Source organism: Chlamydotis macqueenii, chromosome 2 (assembly GCF_036417535.1).
Source record: "Chlamydotis macqueenii isolate bChlMac1 chromosome 2, bChlMac1.mat, whole genome shotgun sequence".
NCBI classification, from domain to species: Eukaryota; Metazoa; Chordata; class Aves; order Otidiformes; family Otididae; genus Chlamydotis; species Chlamydotis macqueenii.
The window spans coordinates 18,324,817-18,344,563 of record NC_141557.1 but is presented as its reverse complement, the minus strand read 5'-3'; the positions used below and the strand labels follow the sequence as shown (position 1 = coordinate 18,344,563).

Sequence of the window (19,747 nt, the reverse complement as noted above, 5' to 3'; positions counted from 1 at the left end):
AATGCCACTCATCACTGGTCTCCACTTGGACATCAAGCCATTGGCTGCAATTCTTTGACTGCAACCATCCAGCCAGTTCCTTGACCACCGAGTGGTCCATCCATCAAATCTGTGTCTCTCCAATTTAGAGATAAGGATGTTGTGCAAGACAGTGTAAAATGGTTCGCACAGGTCCAGGTAGGTGACATCAGTTGCTCTTTCCTTATCCATCAGCACTATAACCCCACTATAGAAGGCCACCAAATTGGTCAGGCGTGAAGCCATTAGGCCCCTTGAAGCACATAAATGAAGTAGTTTATGGCTTTCCATAAGAACTGAGCACAAAAGCAGGCTACTGGGTGCAGTTCCCTAGCATCCTGACATAGGCAGGTCCTATACTGCATGAACTCTTTCCTAAAATTATCAAGGGTGGTAGTTAAAATGGTAGTTCTTGGCAGAGATCTGCAGTTTCCATCATTTGAAGTTGTGGGGTTTAAGTTGTTGGAAAACCTCTCCGTTAATGTTGTTTTGTCTTATGGAGGAACATAGCAGAAAGGTGGAACAAAATGTGTGTACAGCCACATTTTTATTTATACTGTCTTCTGAGTAATTACCGTGCAATTTTATGTTTTTTCTTTTGAACAGGAAACAACTCCTGTAACCTTATCATTTTGAATAGGAAATAATCCAGATTTTGATCACTTTGAGGAGGTTTTTTAAGGTTTAATTGGATGGGCTGGCTGCAACCTAAGAAAGAAGGTACATTTAATCAATAGTGAAGACAAAATGAATTCTGAAAGAAAGAACTTTAAAAAGAGATATTACAATTAAATCTGGGCGATGGAAAATGACAAGGCCATGCGTTTTTCTGCATTTCAGAGGATATTGTTCTCTGTAGACCATCAGTTGTCATTGCATACACCATACTGTGCTTTTCAGTGATGGTTATTGTATGAGTAACCAGGTCAGCCAGTTGTTTAAATAAAGTTGAGAGAAAAATACCACAGAAAAATGACAGAGAGGAACAGCTATGTTCTTTAAACATCATCTTTTCTCTATTATTCTTACTTATTTTTCAAAATACTGGAGACAGCACATGAAAATCTTTTCCTTCTTAGGTCATTATTGTTTCTTTATTCCTTTATAAAGATTCAGAATAGTTTTTTGTTGTTTACCTTCAGCAATGTATTGTGATTCCAAAAAGAGATAATAACAATAGCAGGAAGGGAATGAATAATTGGAGAGAGAGATTATTGGAAACAAAGATACTGTCTTTGTCTAATTGTCCCCATTTCTAACTGTGGGACAGATAAAGAAAAATGGTAGACAATATTCTTGCCACTTAAGTTAGTAAAGTTTGGTATCTGAATCCATATTTAAACTGCCAGGTATCTCAGATATTACATGTCAGTGGCTGAAAACCCCTAACTGAACCGCTAAATCAAAATTGCTCTGCTACCTGTGAATATTAGCAGAATTAGTAGGAGGCACAGTGAAGTACCTCCTTATAAACTCATGCACATCATTAGGCAACCAGCTTGGAGATCTTCAGCCAATGTTTTTCCCATTTTCCATGTCAGTACAATGTAGGCTTTTCACATACAGGATTTTGCATCACAGAAGGGTGGTGCAGATTCAGATTCACATGTTCAAATCAAGTTCAAATTACCTTAGAGAAACTAGACCCAACCATCATTTTTTTTCCAGGCTGTACCAACCAATCTGGCTTCACATGGGGCATTGCACAGTGATACTTAAATACAGTAGCAGGGGACAGACAAATCAGAAATACAGGAATAACTTGGTTTGTTCTCTTGGGTGCTTTTGAGTGAAACATGGAAAGCGAAGAGTCTGATGAGCACTCACCACTATAGGTGTTAGGGCCCAAGAACAACTAATTATTCGTTCATGACTAACTTTGTTCATTAAAATAGTCTCATGGACTTCTTACATGATTATTCTTAATTATGTGCTTAATTATATACTTTTAAGCATAAATCCATGACAGAGCCAAGACTAAAACATACATTACGCTGCAGGATCTTGTTTAAAACCCCCTAATCTTAGAAATTATCTAAGAGCCACAAAAAGTTATGTTTTTCCTTGATATTACACATAAACTGGAGTAGAGATACAATACTATATTTCTGTTGAGACAGTGCAAAAGTATGAAGTTTCAACATAGCATCTCAACATGGATGGAGGGACAGCAAAAGACCCCGGAGAACTTCTGAACCTCTTGAATACCAGACTGATTTTTACTTTGAAGGTGTAACTATTTTATATCTCTAAGAATGATTTGGAATGTGATCAGGAGTCCCTTGAGATATTTTGAAATTTGTCTAGTTCTAGTTGTTTGATTTTAATGTCTATTAAGTATTATATGAAAATATATAAAATATTATCTTAGCTTTAATCCTCACTAAAATTAAATGAAAAACAAGGTTTTAGGAAATTTTTTTTTTTGTCAAAAAAAAACTGAGAAAAAGACAAAAACAACAATGAAGAGGAGACTCTTCTTTACCTTTTTTTTCTTTAGAAATTAAAAAAAAAATAGTTTCCCAAGTTAACTTGTCATTTTCAGCTGTAATGATTGAAGCCAAAGAACATACACAGTCTGAGGGATGATGTAGATGTGGAGTGTGCTGGAAAATCTTGAAACATAAGAATTCCTAATGTTTTCTGCAGATCTCTTCCTTTGTTTTTATCTCTCTGACTGCATTCCTGGTTTACATTTCACTGGTCTTTTTGTTTCCGTGCTTCCTTTTGAGCCATTTGTCATTGGCCATCTCCGTTTTTTTCCTGCAGATGGCTTGCAGTTGATCCTGTACTTTGACTCTGTATTTTCATGTGATAAAAGACTTCACCCTTTCCCTTCTTTGGCAGATACTTTGTGCACTTAACATTTCTGTTGGAAGAGCCTCTTTGGCCTGAACCCAGCTGAGTTACCATCCTGACTTTTTCCCATCCCAGCATTGTTGAGAAATCCCACTTTCTCGCACCCTCCCCACAAAACCATTGTGCACAGGAAATAGGCAGTTGATCCTCATTTCCTTCCTTCAGTTTCAAGCTGCTTAAGAGGACTTATGAGTCAGCATCTCGTTTAGTTGTATATCATCATCTACATACTCATCTTTAGCCCTTTGTGTTTTCATTATTGTTTCCTTCCAGTGCCAGCTGATGGCATGTCTTGGCAGGATCTCACCCAGAATCTGTAAACCTAGGGAACACTAATTGACGTTGTAATGTCCTGGCTAACCCAGCTTTGCTTCACACCATACCTGCACACTTCTCTGATTTTAGCCACATCTCTTCGCAGCAGCTGTGTCATCTTCCTGAGTGACCCACGATAAACGTAACGTTTAATGTATTTTGCTTTTGTAAGGACTTCCCTTTTGAAATCCATCAGAAGCATAAATCCGAGGGCATGTAAGACTGAAAAAAAAGGAGAAAGCTTAATGTGCTCCTCAATTTCTCCACTTTTGCAACACTGCCAGTACCTCAATGAAAGGCACTTGGGCTTGTATCATCACTGCCAGCAGGAACAGCAGTGCTGCATTCCCGTGGTGGGAGCACATCGCACTCCTAACACCCTTCTGTGACATTATTTCAGACTGACTCAGGGGGACAGATGTCTCCTACTAAATCATCAACACAAGTGTCTCAAGCATCTGTGTTTTCCTTTGCAGACTTAGCATTTCCAGTGTTCAACAGGCCTGATCCTGCTTAAAATAGTGAATACTTTCCTTTGATCTGCTTAGCAAGCAGATCCCACAAGGCAGACTTCGTTCGTTCACCCTTTTTTTGAAGTCCCTGGGATAATGACTAATACAATCCGTTCAGCCCCAAGATATTAATCCTTGTCCTCCCTACGTTACTGCATGCTAATCCTTTGAGTACTACTTTACAAGTGCTATTCACCAGACTTTTCTTACGACTTTGTTTGATGACATTCGGCACATTCCTGGCATCTTTGCTTTCCTTCTATGACTCTTAGCTTTCTACACCTTTTTCCGGGGCCACCACTCACTCTGTTGAGGTTTAAAGTTCAAAAGTAACATGTTTGTCAGCTGTTTCCTTTGCTCCTGGTACCTTTCTCATTACAATAATTAGTTGTTCCACTGAAATTAGTTTTTCTCCATGTAACACTCTGTTCTGCTCATACTTGCTGTTAACGAGGCTCTGCAACCATTCCATTAGCTGCACACCATGTCCCAGCCTTGATTTCCACTCTCCTCCTTGGCTTCTAACATTTTCCACTTTTTTCCAGAGGAGATTACTTATGCTTTTTTATTGATTTTCTCAATATTACCTTTATATGTCTGCCTGCCTGTATTAATCTGTTTCTTTGTATGCCAATGCAACATGTACAGTAGTTGGTATCTCTTGTGTTCTGGCTCTTTGCTTTCATGACTCATGAAGACTTTACACTAGTTTCAACAGAAGCCCCTCTGCTCTGAGAGTCTTTGGTGACAGATGGTGGAAATCCCTATCATTTTCTTCCAGCTTACTGGGGCAGGACCACCTTCTATAGGCTGTCCTCGTGCTGTTAAAGCTGCTCAAGTAATGTTCATTTAAACCAGCTAAGGATCTGCGCTCTCATATATGGGAATGAAGTCATAGGCTCTGTACAACTCTGTTGATCAGAGGGCTGGAGCACCTCTCCTATGAGGACAGGCTGAGAGAGTTGGGGCTGTTCAGCCTGGAGAAGAGAAGGCTCTGGGGAGATCTTGCAGCTGCCTTCCAGTACCTCAAGGGGGCCTACAGGAAAGATGGGGAGAAACTCTTCAGCAGGGCCTGTTGTGATAGGATGAGGGGTAATGGTTTTAAAATAGAGGGAGGTAAATTCAGACTGGATATAAGGAAAAAAACTTTTCACAATGAGGGTGGTGGAACACTGGCACAGGTTGCCCAGAGAGGTGGTGGATGCCCCATCCCTGGAAACATTCCAGGCCAGGTTGGATGGGGCTCTGAGCAACCTGATCCAGTTGGAGATGTTCCTGCTTCTTGCAGGGCGGTTGGACTAGATGATATTTAAAGGTCCCTTCCAATCCAAACTATTCAATTATTCTGTGATTTAAGAGGAGGCATGGGATCCTATCTACTGGCCAGCAGAGGTTGCTCAGAGCACAGTAGTTGAGTGTTTTGTGCTCTACAGCTCTTTATTTCTTAGTAAGTCAAGTCCGGGGTTTTTTAATCTCCTGTGGGATTTTCTTCAACATCCTGTTTCTCCTCTCTCATGGTGAATATTTGCTGTGATGCCTCACCTCTTTGGAACGATGGCGGAGTTGGTGAGGGAAGCAGGAGATGAGGGATTGTGTCAGGAACCTGCCCCTGGGCTGGACAAGATTGCAACCCTTGCTGCATTTGGAAATTGCAAAGCTCTCCTTGAATTCATTTCCCATCATTGTGGACTATTTATATCCACATGCATGCCCACAGATGGAAAAAAAATAATATTCCCCTACAATCTAGGAGGAAAGGAAGAAATAGATCATTATTGTTTTCCCTCTTTAAATACCCTTCAGGTCATCAGAGTGCTGATGAAGGCATCAGTGTGGTATTGAGTTTGGAAAAGAATATAGAAAGTTAAGAAATATTTTGGAAAGTTCCAAAGGAAGCTATGCTTCAGGTTTGGATTCAGACCCAAATGTCTTCAAATTTCATTTATAATAAGGTCTTTACGTGGGCTGTAGTAATGGTCTTGATTATATTTCTCCCATATTGGCATGTCTGGACCTTCTTTATGTGATCTGAAGTCTGCTATATAACACTATGGAGGCCTCATTTGCCTTGTGGTACCTCATGCAGTAATCAATTAAGCTTGCTGCTGCACTGCTGATGTGGTTCTGTATTTGTGTGTGGTTCATTTTTTCCTGCCAGACTGTATTTATTCAGCAAACGCAAACTCTTAATCCTACATCACATCCATATGATTTCACATCAGTTCCTGTAAGAGGACGGAGAGACTTCTGGATCTTGGTGGACTAGTTTTATATATTTTAACTGCAAATGCTCAACTTTCTAACTTGCTTTAAAATTAAAATAAATACCATGTTCTATGATAAGAGGAGGGGGAGAGGTAAGGATATAGACAACATTTTCCCTGGATTGAGGGTGCAAATTGTTGCTGGTATTGTCAAGCATCCTCATTTCCTTACCTGCCCTTAGGTCAGAATTGATGTTTCACTTCCTTTGGGAGTAGGAAAGTCTAGAGAAATGGGACACAGTTGTAATTCCCCATGAGGTGACAGGGTTTGAAGAAAGTAAGTAACTTGAGTTGATCCTACGCAATGTCTTTAGGGAGGACGACTCCCTAAAGGGCTGCATTCTGTAAATGCTGCCATTGTGCAGAGTAATGTCCCTTCCAAACTGTGGTCTTGATGTGTGATGACGCCTGAATGTCAAGCAAACATGCAGCATGAATTTTTCCTTTGGAGGTCTCATGTATTTGGTGTTTAGATGGGATTTAGTCCTTGGAGAATCAGTAACTTTTTTCTTCTTAATCAGGAGAATAGTTTAATTAAAGGGCAAACAGAATTTCTCAGCTTTGCATGTGTGGGGTGGTGGCATTATAAAAACATGAAAAACCCTAATACAGTTTCAGTATTACTGAGACATTAGCAACAGACTGTTTTGTCTTTGTGGTTTGGAATTGGAATTTATCCAGTTGTTGCCGGAAGGCTATGTTTAATTTGTACTGTGTTTGCATAAATAGCATATTTGTAGAAATGGCTTTTTACGTGAACAATTCTACATGATGCATTTATCATAGGAAGAAAAATGATCTATTGTTCTCTTTAAATGAAATAGTACTGCCCTTCCAAAGTATCCAATCGACAAAAACATGAAAAGTCACAGCATGCTTGTATGTTGCTTATCTCATCCCCGGAATCAGCTTTCATATGCTCATATCCCCTGCTCTCTTAATTATGATGTTGGCATTATAATTCTTGCTAAATAAGATTATTTAAACAATGACGTCCTTGTTAATCAAAGCAGTTGCATTTCTTTGCCTGGTATGAATAGCTGCATGCTCTGAACAGGGCAGCAGCACTTGTGGTGGGAGTCTGACTGGCTGAAGGAGGAATCGATTGCTCAGAGGTGGTTTAGAGCACTGTCCGAGGTAAAACTACCTGTTTTACCTCTACCCCACAGGCAAACGAAGATTAAGGAAAATATAGCACCTCCACCTATAAGAACTCAAACAGCAGTAGGCAATTTCCTCTGCAATTTGCATCTCATTCATGTGTTGGAGGGAAAAAATGTTTGGGGTTTTTTGGCCCTTAAACTCCTTTTAGCATATTTTCACCTTCCGTGTGCTTTAAGATCAGATGTAGAATAGTAAAGAGAGATGAGATTGGAGAATACTCTTCCATCATACCATAGTTTATCTTTTATTCTTTTTAAAGTTGGGGTTAATCAAGAGTAATACAGTATTTCTAAGTTCTGCTTGAAGGATTCCTTGTCTCTGTAGTAAGTGTGAAACCAACACAGAAGTATAATGACTGCTGCTAACTCCTGCCAAAAGTTGTATCATTTCTTAGGAAGAATGCATATTTTGCTATTTCTTGTCAGATATGGTTGCTAGATACATATTTTAATCTGTGTGGCTCAACTCTCTGCTATTAACTTTTTTATTAGAAGAACATTTTCCACTTCTTTGACACACCACCACGTGTAGCGCATCTGAACTGAGTCCAGCAAGGGTCCTGAGAATATTGCATGTTAAGAAATGGTAGACTATATTGTTCCCTGGTACATTATTATCTTTCAATGCTTCTTCCCCTTCCTCTCCCTCTCCCCTTCCTCTCCCTCTCCCCCTCCTCTCCCTCTCCCCCTCCTCTCCCTCTCCCCCTCCTCTCCCTCTCCCCCTCCTCTCCCTCTCCCCCTCCTCTCCCTCTCCCCCTCCTCTCCCTCTCCCCCTCCCTCTCCCTCTCCCCTCCCTCTCCCTCTCCCCTCCCTCTCCCCTTCCCCTCCCTCTCCCCTTCCCCTCCCTCTCCCCTTCCCCTCCCTCTCCCCTTCCCCTCCCTCTCCCCTTCCCCTCCCTCTCCCCTTCCCCTCCCTCTCCCCTTCCCCTCCCTCTCCCCTTCCCCTCCCTCTCCCCTTCCCCTCCCTCTCCCCTTCCCCTCCCTCTCCCCTTCCCCTCCCTCTCCCCTTCCCCTCCCTCTCCCCTTCCCCTCCCTCTCCCCTCCCTCTCCCTCTCCCTCTCCCTCTCCCTCTCCCTCTCCCTCTCCCTCTCCCTCTCCCTCTCCCTCTCCCTCTCCCTCTCCCTCTCCCTCTCCCTCTCCCTCTCCCTCTCCCTCTCCCTCTCCCTCTCCCTCTCCTCTTCCTCTCCCTCCTCCTCTTCCTCTCCCTCCTCCTCTTCCTCTCCCTCCTCCTCTTCCTCCTCTTCTCTTCCTCTTCTCAGTACATACAGGTTATTCTCTTTTAATTTCTATTGTTTTCCTTTTTCTTTTCCTGTTAACAATTATCTCTCCTTCTTTTCTCTCCCCTTCTTTTCTCTCTTTGATCCACAGGTTTTGCAGTGCATGTTGATCTCCCTTCATTCAGAACTTGATATTCAAAGGTACTTGATGAAAATTGAATCCTCTCAGAGAGTTAGTACTGTACTTTCTTTTTTCTGCACTCTGCTGTGGATTGAGTTTGTTACCCTTTAACTGTGTGTTGCTTCACAACTAGCGTTGTCAAATAAATACAGATCTGCATGCTTTTCCCCTCTTTATTTCACACTACTGGAGATTCATTCATATAGGTTAATTGCATATGGGAGTGTGATGCATGTGCATCCTTTGACAATTTTGAAATTCTGACTTTTCCTTTAATGGCATGATAGACGTTAAGTCCACACTCTTGTCTTAGATGCTTTAAAATCCACCAAAATTCAGTGCGAGGTCCTAGATGAATAAGTGATCCCTACCAACTGTCCCAATTCTAACTTACTTTATGTATTTATAGACATACTTTAACTGGCTTCAGGGGTAAAATCTTGCTGCAAAGTTATGGACAGCTCTGTGGGCACAGGAATGAATATTTTTGTATTTGACATGCAAAAAGACTTAGTTCTGCAACTTGCAAAATGTTCTTGTACGTACACTGTGCACCTGTGAAGTCATCTGTATCTCACCTTTCTTCCTATTGAGCCATTTCTATATGGCTTGTAACGCCGTATAGAATGGATGTCTACTATAGTTACTTTTTTTTCCCCCACCATGTGCACATGCCTTGTAGATACAGACATAAGAGCTGCCTCTGCTGCCTACTGCAGTCAAAGCACAATCACAAAAGTGCCAAGCACATGCGTGCTGCAAGCGAGGGGTGAGGCCTTGGAGCATGCAGTCTGCACAGCAGCTGGTTTGCACCTGATTTGTCGCTTCTGACTTGTTTTGTTTCCACTTAGAGGATTTAAGTAGGCCAATAACTATGCTGACCACAGGGGTGGGTGGGAGAGGCAGAGGTGTGGGGAGCAGTAGGGCTGCTCCCTCCTTTGCCAGGGAGGTGGCCTCCAGGGAGGGAAAAAGGGCACGGTGACAAATTGAGCTTCTGCTCCTCTCTTCCACAGCATCACTCTGGCAGCAGCCCCTTAAGTCTCCCCAAGTGCCAGAGCAACAACCTCTGATAAATGCTTCATCACATGTTTACTTCCATGAGCAGAGGCTAAAAATAGGTCACCGGCATGAGTGTGCTGCTGCCTCCCGCTTGCTTTTCCCGGGCGTTTGTTCTTGCTGGAGGCTGGCAGCACCCATGGGCTGCCGGGACGGCCCACCCAGAGGGCCGGTCACACCCTGCCCCGAAGAGCTCGCTCCCACTCGCCAGCCTTCATGGTGATGGCTCTTCTTTCAGTTATTTTTAAAATAGTGTGTTAATTAAGAACTCCTTTTTAGCTTGTAGAAAGACAGGTTCTTCCAGGACTGCTGCATCGTGTTCCTTTGCTTTGGGAAACAGACGCCACAAAAACAGACCCCCCTCCTATTTTCCTTAGGGATATGTGTGGGAGAACAGGGATGGGTAGATAATCATTTTCTTGAATCAGAACACACTATCCCCTAGGTACGTTTAAGCATCTGGTATATATTCTTTTTTTTTTTTTTCCCCGCCCTTTTTGCATGTGGTTTTAAGCATGTAAGGATATTTCTCCTTTAATCAGCATAATGACAGTTTTTGTTTAAACCATCCCTTTTAATCTTCAGAGTTCTCATGACGGTTTTGGGGTTTGTGTAGGTAGGAGTTACCTCACCCACCGCTGATGAAACACAGCCATCTCCCAGCTGGAACAAGGGGTCATGCTGGCTCATGAATACTTCACAGTAGGGTTTTTAGGAGGGAAAAGAGAAATAGCTTCCAACTGAAACTGCCATAAGATTTTAATTAAGACAAATGTTGATGTCCAGGCTGGAATTTATGGATAACTTATTTAAACAAAGTAATAATAAACTGAAGCTGTGATGCAAGAGTATGACAGAGACTGTGAAAGAACAGATTTTGCCGTAAGCAAAACTGATGGAGCCACAGAAGCCTTTGTGGGGAAAAATAGTGAGATGATCAGTCACTTTTAAAATTTTTCTATCACATATAAATAAATACTTAACGTCACAAAGCATTAGAATAAAACACAGTTATACAATTCTATTTTTAAATTAAAGATTTCTTTCATTCAGTGTGATTTTGCTTATTACTAATGGGTGACTATTAGTTTTGTATGTCATTTTACTTCAATTTCTACCCTAAAATCTCAGGCCAGCATTTATAGAAAGAGAAAACCTTGGATTTGGACAGAAACATACCAAGAAATATTTTTACACTTTCATGTGGATGACTTGAGTTTTTCTGATATTTCATGTATTCCAAAGAGATGCCACAGCATGTTGCATATTTCAGTCTGGACTTGTCTGGACCAATTAAGCTGCTCTTAGACGGGCTGCTGAGCTCCTTAGGGCAACATTTTCAAATGCAAGTTCCTCCAATTAAACATCTGAATAAGAGGTCTGGCAGTGTAAGTGCTGAGGACCTACAGCTTTTATTGCTTCTAATGAATATCTTTACTGTAAACACACAGCTTTCCTGAAAAACAGGCTTCAATTTATCTAGGCGCTTAAAGTTAGAAACCAAAGCTTGAAAATCTTGCTTCATGTCAGTCATTTGTAAGAGTTTCATGAAAAACTTTCTGTGCTAACTCTGAGCATCATCCTGCTGAAGAGTGAGCCGTGGTCCTGCGGAGGGCGAGCAGGAGTCGGCAGCCTGTGGATGTCCTGCTCGGTGATTCACAACACTCAGGATTAAAAGAAATGGGTTTTGGCGGCTTGCCACAGCAGGGAGCGTGCAGCTGGCCACCAGCAGGAGCTAGCAAGGCTCCTGGGAAAATGTACAGATTTTTAGGATGATTTGAATGTCATTCCAACCTAAAAATACAGCAGATAAATTGTGACATGTCATTAAACATGTTTTTTTCCAAGTTTTAATGCAGCACCTTCCTGTGGCAGCTGGTGCCATTGGCTGAGTTGTCTTCCCCTCTTTCGTGTTCATGTTGAGACGGAAGGGGAATGATTTCTTTTACCTTACTTGGGAAAATTCTTCTGGGTCTGTTTCCTCCCATCCTCAGAGCATGAAAAGATCTGCACCAGGGCTGCACCTCGGGTTCACGTACAATGAATTCATTGCTTTGCTTAATTACCATGCTGCAGGCGACATGGGGAGGGCTGTGATTTTTGCTCTGCCTGAGTTACTCCTGCAGTGAGGATGGTGAGCACAGGCTTTCCTTGGGACCAGCGGCAGCAGAAGGAGGTTGGTGGTGCTGCAGCCAAGGGGGAGCTTGGGCAGCATCCAACGCAGAACATGTCTCAAAGTCAGGGAGGTGCAGGCAACTGGGGTCCTTGGTTCAGTGCTAGGGATGGTGGGCAACCATGGCTTGGGCACTGTCTCTCTCCTTATCAAGGAGGAAAGACTTCAGGCCATCCATACCATAGAAATTAATATTGCCACCAAACTGAGAGTGCTTGTGAGCAAGGACCAGCTTTGTAACTCATTGTCGTTGATTCAACAGAAAACAGTGAAACGTTTGTGTTCAGAATACACAAATAAAAGCCAGAGACATCCGCTAGCCCATAAGCAGGCACCAGTGTAGAGAACGCCTACAGAGTCTGCATGGTGTTGAGTGGGCAGTTACCCTCCTGCTCTTTTCAGTTCTCAGTCCTGACATGATTGTGTCTGAAAGAAACATGCCATGGATTTTTCCATCTCATAATGGTGAAATAACACACAGAGAAAAGTGAGTTTGTAATGAAAGATGGTTTTATGTTGCATTCAGCTGCTGAATCACCTCCCTGCCCCCAGTTCCCCCAGTGACAGAGTGTATCCGAATCATCTATTGCATAGATGTAATGTGAACTTTAGTTTATATAGACGTGTATATGCATTTAACTTTTCTGAGAAAGTGCTATGGAAAACATTGTTACCATAAATGCTTAAAAATAAGAACATGTAGGTAGTATTCACTTTCTCTCCAACAGAAATGTGTCACTAATCACATGTCCAGACAAGAAAACCCTGCAGTGGTGATAATATGGGACCCTAAAGAGTCTCTATCTTTGGAAAAAGCAGATCCTTTCTTCAGACAACTATAATGTGGATCTGACACAAATGTGAGGAAGAAATATTATTGTTGCAATAATAAGAGCTCATGTGCTGTGACAATATTTCAGAGTTAATAAACTCATAATACATTAAACACAACCTGTTCATATGCATATTGCAGTCTGTAATGTATCCTGTAGCCATCTTCAGCACAAGGCAGAGGACAAACAGTTTACTTGAAGGTCAAGAAAAGCACGTTTCCATTTTTCTTTTTGTTTTTCTTCTTTATTTTAAATGTCAAAAAGACATTCAAATGTTTTGGGTTTTTTTTTTTTGTTGCCTATTCTAAGTGTGTTCTTTAGAGCACATGATTGGAAAGAGTTATTTTAATAGCACAGTATTTTTTTTAATGTCTTTGTTTATGTGGTGGTTTAACCAAGTCAGCAACCAAGCATCACTCTTGAGCCGCTCGCTCATCCTCCCCCTCCTCAGCAGATTGGGGAGAGAATCAGAAGGAATGGAAAACTCGTGGGTTGAGATGAAGACAGTTTACTAGGATGGCAAAAGAAGATATACTAATTCTCTCTATATAACAATAATAGTAACAATAATAATAGAATATACAAAATGCACAATGCACAATTTCTCACCACCTGATGACCTGGCGACCAATACAGCCCATCCCGAGCAGTGATCACAGAATGGAACTGAGAGCAATCTCAGAATGATCCTGACAGAGAAAGAGCAAGAGATTTGCCCACCAGCCAACCCCCCTTATATACTGAACATGATATCTGTGGTATGGAATACTTCCTTTCGCCAGTTTGAGTCAGTTCCACTGGCTATACTCCTCCCAGCTTCTTGCACCTGCACATTAGCAAAACCTGGGAAGCTGAGAAAAGTCCTTGATGTCTCAGCAACAACTAATAACATCAGTGTATTAACATTCTTCACATACCAAATCCCATAATAAATCCAAAGCACAGCAGCTACTGGGAAGAAAATTATCTCCATCCCAGCCAAAACCAGGACAATTTACCATTTGTATACTGCCAGGATTACTAGCAACTTTGAAGATGTGTATGATAAGTTTCTTCTCCTGAAGAGATAAGTTTCTGTCAAGATAAAGGCTAAGTAAGTTCCTGGAGACAGGAAATAAAAAGTGTGAATTGATCAAGAGATGAAATTAAATTCTTCAGGCCATGGGAATTTTCCTTAGTTCTTTTTTGTCTGTGAAAATGTGTGAAGCAAATTGGCAGGAGAGATGTTTTAAAAGGAAAAGAAGGAAAAAAGGTTTCAGTTACATAGATTAGTATGGAAAAAAAACCTGGAAATGTGCATGGAAGGATATTATTAAGAGGAGAGCCATAAAACTAGGTAGAACAAAAAGGTAGGAGGATTAGTGGGGGCAAATGTACACAGAAGACCAGAGGCAGAAGTATGCATGGCACTTGGAGAACATCTCTGGAAAGTGCTGGTGTTTCCTTGGTTTTGTGTGCCTGTGCAAAGTATCTGTTTATGAATGTCTTAATTTTGGATAGTGCTACTCCTTAGTGGGCTGGTTTTCCCAAGAAGTGCTGTCTAGGAATACACACGAGTGTTAAGTAGCATCAAGCCTAGTGCTCATTGCCAGCAATAAAAATGCTTACCTGTCAAATATACACTCATATCTCTCAGTTATGTGAATAGCCACTGTTGTTGCTGCATTTGAGGGGTTTTTTTTATAATCTGTTTAAAGTTCAGAATTACTCCTGAAATGCGTAGTTTACACAAGTTGAGCATGACAAAAAACTTGAAGCCTTTCATAAACAGCATGTGTATATGTGGTGGATCTCATTAATAGCTTTCACTGGTTTTACATTTGTTTTACTGCACTTACTAAAGTGGAACTACTATGGATTTGCACTGGTGTTTGTTAAGAGGAGGACTGGGCTTCACGTCTGAGCAGAACGCGTATGTGCCTCTGCCTTGCTTTGGAAGGCTCCAGTACGCCTCTTGGGACTGCAGTATTTGGGCTTTTTTAGTCACAGTAATGCTGGCATCATCATTGAGGGCGATCTAAGATGCTGTATGTTAGGTCCTGATGAATTGCCCCAGGGACAACCAAAGAAACCCAGCATTGCTGAGGTTGGCTCCATCTGCACATTGACTGGACACGCTGGGCAACTGCACAGCTGAAACTGCCTATTGCTTCTGGTAATGAATCCCCTTACTGCTTCAGTCTGCACCTGTTCATATGTGTCAGTACGCTGTATGTGTGCAACTGCATGTCTCAAATGACATCTGGGAATTCAAATGAGAGAGAAACCAAAATAAGCAAAAGCAAAGCAAAGTAAGCTTGATTCATATTATCAGAATTTTTTTTTTCTTAAAGGAACAAAAGCAATTCCCTTCCCAACAAACTCTGAAGTTGAATCCTTTTGGAGGTTGATTTTGTTGCTTTTTCTTTTGTATTCTGTTTTATTTTTAGTTAGAGTTTTCTAGAAGGTGAGAATTATGTGCTTTCTAGCTCCCTGTTAATGGATACCTACAGATAAGTTATTAATCAGTACAAGAACCTACAAAGCTGTAATGACTTGGCTTGGTAGTACTCTTGTAATATGCCTGTGTAAATAAAATACTTCAGCAGTTCCCAAGCCGTTTTGGAAAGCTGAATGAAGGAGTACTGACTAATCAAATTCTTTCTCTGTGTTTGCAGGTCACTTGGCACCTCGGTAAATTTTCAGGCACAAGTACCTGTATTTACAACTTGCAGTCTAGTGCTGACCATGTCTGAGGCACTTTAAAGTATACTTCAGTTTGCTGAGAACAAATGTTGTTAGATCCAAGGCCTGCAAAAATTCTATACTCTTGAAGAATTTCACTGCAGGACATTGGATAATACCTAATATTTTAATATTAACATTTCGAAAGTGAAAAGTTCTGAAGGATTTAGCTTTCTTGTGTGGTATTTCTAATTTATTGTAGTTTGTGAGCAACTACCCAACTTGGCAACAACAGGCTTCTATAACCAGCTAATGAAAATCTAATAAAAGTTAAAGTTCTTCATACTTTCAAGGTCACATAGGGAATATTATGTAATGCATGCTGTTGCTGAAGCAAGCTCACCTCATTTCACTTGAAAAACCACTGAAGGAACCAGATGTCAGCAAGATAAGTCATCTTGGTTTTTCAGAAAGAAGCAGAAGCTTTTCTGGATCTCGACAGCATCTTCAAACCTAGAGTTGAAGCTGATTTTAATACAGAGGATTTTTAATGTACTAGCATCTGACCTTTAATGACAGGGAAGAGGAAAGCTTAACTATTTTGAGACATCTTGTGCCTGGTGCTGATTATAGGCCTTGATAAAGTTTGTATTTACATACTGGTTTTGGGACAGAGTAAGCTTGCTTTGCTTTGAATTTCTGCTTGTACAGTGTCTGTTCTAGTTTGTTGTGATATAGAGTTTGCTTGAGGGACTGGAAAATTATTCTGCCAGAGTAATAGTAACATGTGGTTAAGGGTGTTTCACTAAACAGTATTGAGTATGCTTCTTGAAGCAGCCCCTCTTTGGCAAAAGTACTTACAATGTCACTTATAGTTAGCAAAAAAAAAATGTTCAGGACGTTGTGTCTCCTGTGAAGTGTAGTTTTATTAGGCAGATCTTACAACAAAGAGTCAGAAGAAGTGCATAAATGAAACAATCTCCTGAGAGAGTCGGCTTTTTCCAGGTACTGTTTATAGCAATTTACTGGTATGATTGCCCATAGAAATCATATTTAATTTGATCAGTTAATAAAGACATTTCTGATTTATGCTGATGCAACAGAAAGCAAAATAATTGTTTATGATTTCAGCTAGAAATGTTATATGGCTATTTTGGCCTTGCTGCGTGACGTGTACCTTTCATAGATGGCACAGCAGAATATACTGAGATTGACAGCTTACAACTACATCACAGTAATTCTTTTCAGAGGACTTTTCTTAGTAGACTTGTCAACATAAGTGTGTGTGTGGACAGGCCTGTGCTATCATCGTTGTTTGAGCAGCAAGGAATGGCATTACCATACCTCAGCATATGTCTTATCCTCAGGGCCTTGTTAGCAACAACATTTGCAATGTGGATGTACAACCATAAAAACCGTAGCAGAATACCGCACTGTTTTCCTGAATAACCTACACAGAAGTGACCTTCAGCTTACCAGTATTTGAAGAAGTTTGGACTTCTTCCTTCTTCTCTTTTTTTTTCCCCCCATATTCCAGTTTCAGTAGACCAATAATGAAATGCTCTGTTTTGCAGACGAGAAGCCCAAAGCCATCCCAGAGCCCGCAGCCCAATTTGGGTGACCAGACAGAACACCTCTCTGAAGCGTCTGCAGATTCCTTAGAGGCCATGTCCGAGGGCGATTCTCCAACCCCCTTTTCAAGGGGTAGCCGCACACGGGCAAGCCTTCCTGTGGTGCGGTCGGCAAACCAAACAAAGGAAAGATCACTGGGTAAGACCCTGCTTCAGTCCTTCTCCTCTCTGCTCTTAGCCTGTGTTTTCCCTTTGTGCATTTAAAATAGTTTTTAAGAGTTTGGGGTTAAAAAAGTAAAGACTTTGGTAGCACATTATTTTAATGTCAGCTTGTTCTTTGGAAACGAGCTCAGTATGGGGTACAGGGTAACTTGGGAGAATGGTGAAATTATTTTTGCAAGATCAGAAAGTGTGCTGGCAACATGGTGGACGAGGAGAAAGATGCAGACCCTGACGTGAAATGCTGACTAACGGTTAAAATTTAATATTGCAAATACTTTTTGCCAAGCCTGCACACTATGTGGCAGTGAACTTCGTACAAAAGTGCACCCTCCTTTTCAGACAGGAGACACAAGGGTTTTACTTTTGTCATCTCTTCAAAGCCAGACCTGGTTGAAAGAAACCGAGAGATACTATTATTGCCTGACAGATCCAGCTCGTAGTGAAAAGACTTGGTATTTGCATGGCAGGAGCTTTCCAGGCAGAGGGTTTGAATGGATGTGCTGACAGGGATGCCCTTTATTTCGGGGCAGTGCCCTTCCATCTGCATGATGACACAGCTGATATGTTAGCGCAGGTGGACAGCTCTGCTTCCCGCATTCTTCCCATATCTCTGGGTTGGATTAAGCCCAGCTGTGAACCAGATCTCCTTTTGTAAGAGTGGATTTTGTCCCCGAGACTGCTCTCAGCTGATGGATGGTATGAGTAAAGGCTGTTTTTTTGAGGGAGGACACCAGAGGGCAGTTAAACTGCTGCAAGAAGGCAGCATTAACTTGCATGTGGATGGCTGAGGAAGGCAGGTTTTTGCTCAGAGGTAATAAACTGAAACTCATCTCCCAACGTACAGAGTGACATAAAATGAAGACTGGGCTGTAAATCATACCATGCTTGTAAAGCTTGTCACGATGGTTTACTTGTTCCTCAACAATCTAAGACAGCTTCTGTCAAGAGTATTACGATATCTGGCAGACCCAACAAATGAGGGGAAAACAGGGCTGGAAGCAGTCCCTGCCACTCCCAGAGCTGGCAAGTACAGAGCAGTGCAGACGGGGACGAGGGGCTGATCCCTGTCCAGTCAGCTCATGGAGCAGCACTGCTGCTCTCCCAAAGCCCACTGGGCCACCAGTATGTCAGGCTCTTTGGGGAGACATTTTGAAGGCTTCAACCTGGACAAGACTTTTTGGTTTAGAGGTGTTTTTAAGAGCAAGCATGTAACACATGTATGTTTACTATACATGCAGAGGATTCATCTCTGCCTGTATGTCACTGCTGGCTAGCGTGTCCTCGGAATGGCTTGCTTCAACCTGAGATTTTCTGGAAAACGTGTTTACTTCAGTGTGATGACAAGTGTATTGGGCCTGTGCAGGTGGTCCCTGTGCGACTCACAGTCCAGCCTCACACATGGGTTTCTGCTGGCATTCAGCAATTAACCCAGGCTGGGTAGGGTATCTCAGCTCTGAACTTCTTTTTCGGATGTGAGCTGAGAAGTGACAGACAGCTTTTGGGAAGCTTTTTGTTGCCATCAAAGAGGACGGCCTGCTGTGCACCAGTGCTTTGTGCAGTGTTTTCTCCCCCAACAGCTGAGCTAAAAACAGCTTTCTTTGTCAGTGTGTACATCTGAAAAGAACACAACAGCCCTGTTTCTGGAAAAGACTTAAGTTCTCATCACTATGAATAAACCTGGTAGTTTATAGGAAGGGCTGTGCTGGTTTAGACCGAGTCCACCTGGCCCAGTGTTCTGTCCCCGGGAGGGACCAGAGGCAGCTAGTCTAGGCAAGCATATGAACAGGGTAAGTATGTGTGTGTATGATCCTTCCTCTGAGTATTCTCTCAGCCTCAAGCTATCTTCAGCTTCGGGGTTTTGTGGTTATGGTTTCTGCCTGTGTAATGACCCTCAAGAGATGTCTCCTCCAGGTATTTGTTCAGCCTCCTTTTGAACCCATGTAAATTTATCGCATCTGCAACAGTGCAGCTGTGACTTTGGCAGCAAGTTTTGTTGGTTTGCTGCCCAACCATCGCTCTTCTCTTGCTTTGTTTTGTATTTGCTTATCTGCTCTAAGTCAGTGCTGTGCCCCCTTGTCCTTGTGTTGGAAGTGACAGCAAACATTGGATCGCTATCTGCTTCCCCTGGGCCATCTCTGATTTTGTAGGCCTATTATTTCCCTCAGGTCATCTCTTCTCCAGGCTGAGAAGTGCTGCTGTAATCACTTGTTCCTCACCCGGAAACCATCCCAGACGTTTGGTTATCGTTGTTGCCCTTTGTACTTTTTCCAGTTCGACAGTATCTTTGCTGAGATGAGAGGAGCAGAGCTGCAGAAGCACACTGTTCAAGTAGTCCATTCTTAAACTCTTTTTTTTAGCATCTCTTGCATATACTGAAATGTGTTGTCCAAGTCCTAACAGAGGATGGTCACATGAAGATGAACCATTTTATTTAATGGCCAGGATTTCAGACCTTGCAAGGCACCCTATCTCAGCCCGTCTTTTGTGTACTAGAGAAAAGAACCTGACTTATCCCAGCGTGAACAGGCAAAATGCAGGGAGCAAAGGAAAAAAAAAAAGGAAGGAATGTAATATGAAGCATTTGAATTGAGAGTTTTTAGATTTGAAACTGGAGCAAAATAAGCCTTTTGCTACTTGCATTGCAGGAGGGGTCACAGCTATGTGTGTGGCTGAAAGGATCATCATACTAGCCAAATAGGA

The 19,747-nt window shown here is 41.9% G+C and overlaps 1 protein-coding gene across 5 annotated transcripts in view; it reads left to right on the top strand.

The window, feature by feature from the left end:
* KIAA1217 (KIAA1217 ortholog) overlaps positions 1 to 19,747 on the top strand; it is a 186,298-nt gene that overhangs the window by 67,694 nt on the left and 98,857 nt on the right. For all 5 annotated transcript variants that reach the window (XM_086742161.1, XM_086742157.1, XM_086742158.1 and 2 more), the window contains exon 3: positions 16,829 to 17,024. In XM_086742161.1, the coding sequence (XP_086598287.1) occupies positions 16,829 to 17,024 (196 nt within the window). The remainder of the gene's footprint in view (positions 1 to 16,828; positions 17,025 to 19,747) is intronic.